This window comes from Zeus faber, assembly GCF_960531495.2.
Source record: "Zeus faber genome assembly, chromosome: 16".
Lineage (NCBI taxonomy): Eukaryota > Metazoa > Chordata > Actinopteri > Zeiformes > Zeidae > Zeus > Zeus faber.
In genome coordinates this window covers 22,583,648-22,586,785 of record NC_137202.1, presented here as the reverse complement: position 1 = coordinate 22,586,785, position 3,138 = coordinate 22,583,648, and the positions used below count along the sequence as shown (strand labels likewise).

Here is a 3,138-nt window from a genome sequence, read left to right as displayed (position 1 = left end):
CTCTGATAAACACAGGTTCTGGTTCTACTTTCTGCTCATCAACTAAATAGAACAAATGAAGAGTGCTTCAGAAAGGCAGATGGCTGTTGCACTCAGACTGCACTGACGTTTTGTATTTTTTGGGGATCGTCTCAACCCGGATGGTTTCAAACGTGTGGATTCCATGTCCAACCCCCACCCCCACCCCTAATACCTTTGGCATAAAGAGAGACCACTTGACGCTGTAGCCCTAGGAAGTTGTAGTACCAGTCTTTGCCACTAGTGGGAGGTAAAAACAAACAACAACAAAAAGAGAAACTACAAAAAAATGGTCTTGCTCTCTGAAAAGACATGTTGGAACACGTGAAAGGAAAAGAAAGGCTACAAATAATTTGGAAACTTCAAATGCAATTTTATACTTGGCCACAGCATTTGACCAACCAGTATAAACAGGTCAAGGTGTTTTGGGAAAAACATTTGGAAACAGCGGAGCTAAGAAACAGAAGCTGGAGCGCGGGGGGAAGGTGGTGTTTGGTTAGTAGAGTTAAAGGGTTCGGTCGCTAAAGCCAGCGGCGGTTTGCAACGGACGGAAGGACGGAGACGGATCGATCGGTGTGAGGACGTGACACAGTCGCCCCTGTTTTGGGCGTCGTCGTTCGGTGGCGCCTGGGCAGCGTGTCGCGGGGGTGCATTCCGTGGACGTGTTTTCTTTTATTCTTTATTTTTTTGCATGAAGAGAATGGCCGCGGATGAGTGTGTGTGTGTGTGTGTGTGTGTGGATCTTCCTCTATTTTTTCTTTGTTCTCTTCACAGTCCCTCCACAGTTTTCTTCGGGAACGACGGTATCTCTTTAAGGATACAGAGGCGTCTCAGAGATATGTTTCCATGTCTGTGTGCATTGCTGCGAGTCCGCTAAATCGTATTTTTGCATGCGTGTGTGTGTGTGTGTGTGCGTGCATGTGTGTGTGCATGTGTGTGTGTGTACACTGTGTACCGAGGTCTACCCAGTCCCCCCCACCCCCAAAGCCCCGCCCCCCTCAGCGTCCCACGCTGATGTTGCAGGTCTTGCAGCTGGGGTCCTTCTTGGCGTTGACGGTGGACAGGCTCATCAGCTGGTGCCCGCTGATCTCGGCCACCGTGCCGAGCGCCAGGTCCACCGGCTCGGTGTAGATCACCTCCAGGATCACGTCCTGGGCGTGGCGGAACACCAGCCCCCCCCAGCCCCGGCCCTCCGCCCCCTCGCCCGCGTCCTCCGCCCCCTCCGCCCGCGTGCAGGTGAGGAAGCGGTTGTCGGCGATGTCGAGCGCCGGCAGCCGCTGCTTGCAGAAGTCGTCGCCGGCAGAGCCGCGCGGCGCCAGCACCAGGATGACGTAGTGGTACGCCGTGTACATGCAGTAGAAGTCCCCGAAGTACAGGTTGGTGTCCGGGTTGAAGAGCGTGTCGGCGCGCACCTCGAAGCGCTGCCGGCCGTAGGGCGAGTCCTGCGGCGGCTTGCCCGTGTTGAACTCCGTGTTGCAGCTGAAGAAGACGCCCTCCAGCTTGCCGCTGATGGGCGAGCCGTGGCTGCCGCTGTTGTCCTTCACCGACGGCAGCATCCGGTTGCCCTGCACCTCCCTAGAGGGGGCAAAAGAGGGTGCAACCCACTGTAAATCACCACTAGGAGGCGTTGGGATGTAGAGCGGACGCTGCATTGTGTCTTGAGGCTGGACGGACATTTTTAAAGGAGAACGGCAGCAGAACCTTGTTTCATCAGTACGGAAGAGGACTAGGGCCACGTGAAAAAAAAAATATACTTTTACCATGTGTGAAATTAGAGTAATTGAAGTTCTGAGACTCAGAACGCTGACTTTCATCTCAGAATTCTAACTTTGTCTCCGAATTCTGACATTAAAACTCAGCATGTTTTTAAATATTCTAGAAATTCTGTTCTGTAAAATTCTAATTAGAATTGAGCTCAGAATTGGAGGAGACGGAGGCGGCGTTCACCAAAGCCCCGATCACGTGTATGGCAGCTGCGCGTCTCCCCCACAGCGTACAACCAAGGGCTCCCGTAATGAATCGTGATTGAACCGCTATCACTTTGAAGGTTGTAATTAAAGCTATAATTGCCGCTTTGTTGCGCTCATTATGGAATTATTCGGCTCCCTCCCAGGTCAGGGGGAGCGGAGGCCCGGTTGAGCCCGACGGCCTCCTGTGTTTCCGTGGGGCACCGCTGTTTCACAGACGCCGCATTTTCCACACGGGAGCTCGGTGGACCGTGGCCACTGCGACTGACGAGCAGGAGGGAGGAGTGTCCGATCCACATGACGTCATGTGGCTCCGAGCAAAACAGGAGTGCTCAAAATGTGCCGTCTGTGGAGGCAGGTGCTGAGTGTTTCCCTCTAAAAGCGACCCCCCCGCCCCCCAGCGAGGGGAGGGAGGGAGGGAGGGAGGGAGGGAGGGAGGGAGAGGTAGAAAATGTGCGCAGATCAGCCCCAGAAGGCAGCCCAACTGCATCGTACGAATAGAATTACATTTTGAATTGCGCAAAAGAAGGTGTTTTTGGATGAACCGTGGACTTGGCAGACATCTCAAATATTCGTCAATATATTTGGAAGTTCACATATTTTTACATATATTGCGAATATCTTAATCCTTCCTTTACAAGCGGTGCACCTCAAAAGCCCTCCGTTGGTTCATCTCTGGTTCGCTCTCTGCTACATCAACACCAGAAGGGACTTGTATTCTACTCTTGGCCCGAGAGCAACATCTCATCTTATTTACGTGTAGAACCGCAGCCATGCGCCAACGTGAGCGACCAGGGGGGAGGGCAGCATATGTGCAGACAAACAAACAAACCTGCCTCCCCGCGACTCCATTACAAGCTGTTCCCGGGCCGAGCCGAACAAAAATCTGGATGTGGCCCAAATGTTATTTACATTTATATTTATGTTTTGTCATGTTTCATCACTGTCCTGTAACTTTCCATCCACACCTCTCTGTACACTTCTCAGTTTTTTGGTCGGACCTTATAGAGATAAACAGCTCGGTCTGAACATGAATATAAATGAACGCGTCGTCTGTAAACATGTTGACACAGTCAGGGTCTATTTGCCGGATCGCAAGATGTCACGCTATTAATGATATCACACACAGGCTTTCAGGGTATGAGTCACACGT

General features: G+C 52.0%; 1 protein-coding gene across 2 annotated transcripts in view; it reads right to left on the bottom strand.

Annotated features, from left to right (window-relative positions):
• Positions 1-1,016: 1,016 nt before the first annotated feature.
• The window catches only part of LOC307241922 (phytanoyl-CoA hydroxylase-interacting protein-like), a gene marked incomplete at both ends in the record, with an annotated part of 13,953 nt that continues 11,831 nt past the window's right edge, over positions 1,017-3,138 (bottom strand). For both annotated transcript variants that reach the window (XM_080016193.1, XM_080016194.1), the window contains one exon: positions 1,017-1,593. In XM_080016193.1, coding sequence (XP_079872319.1) covers positions 1,017-1,593 — 577 coding nt within the window. The remainder of the gene's footprint in view (positions 1,594-3,138) is intronic.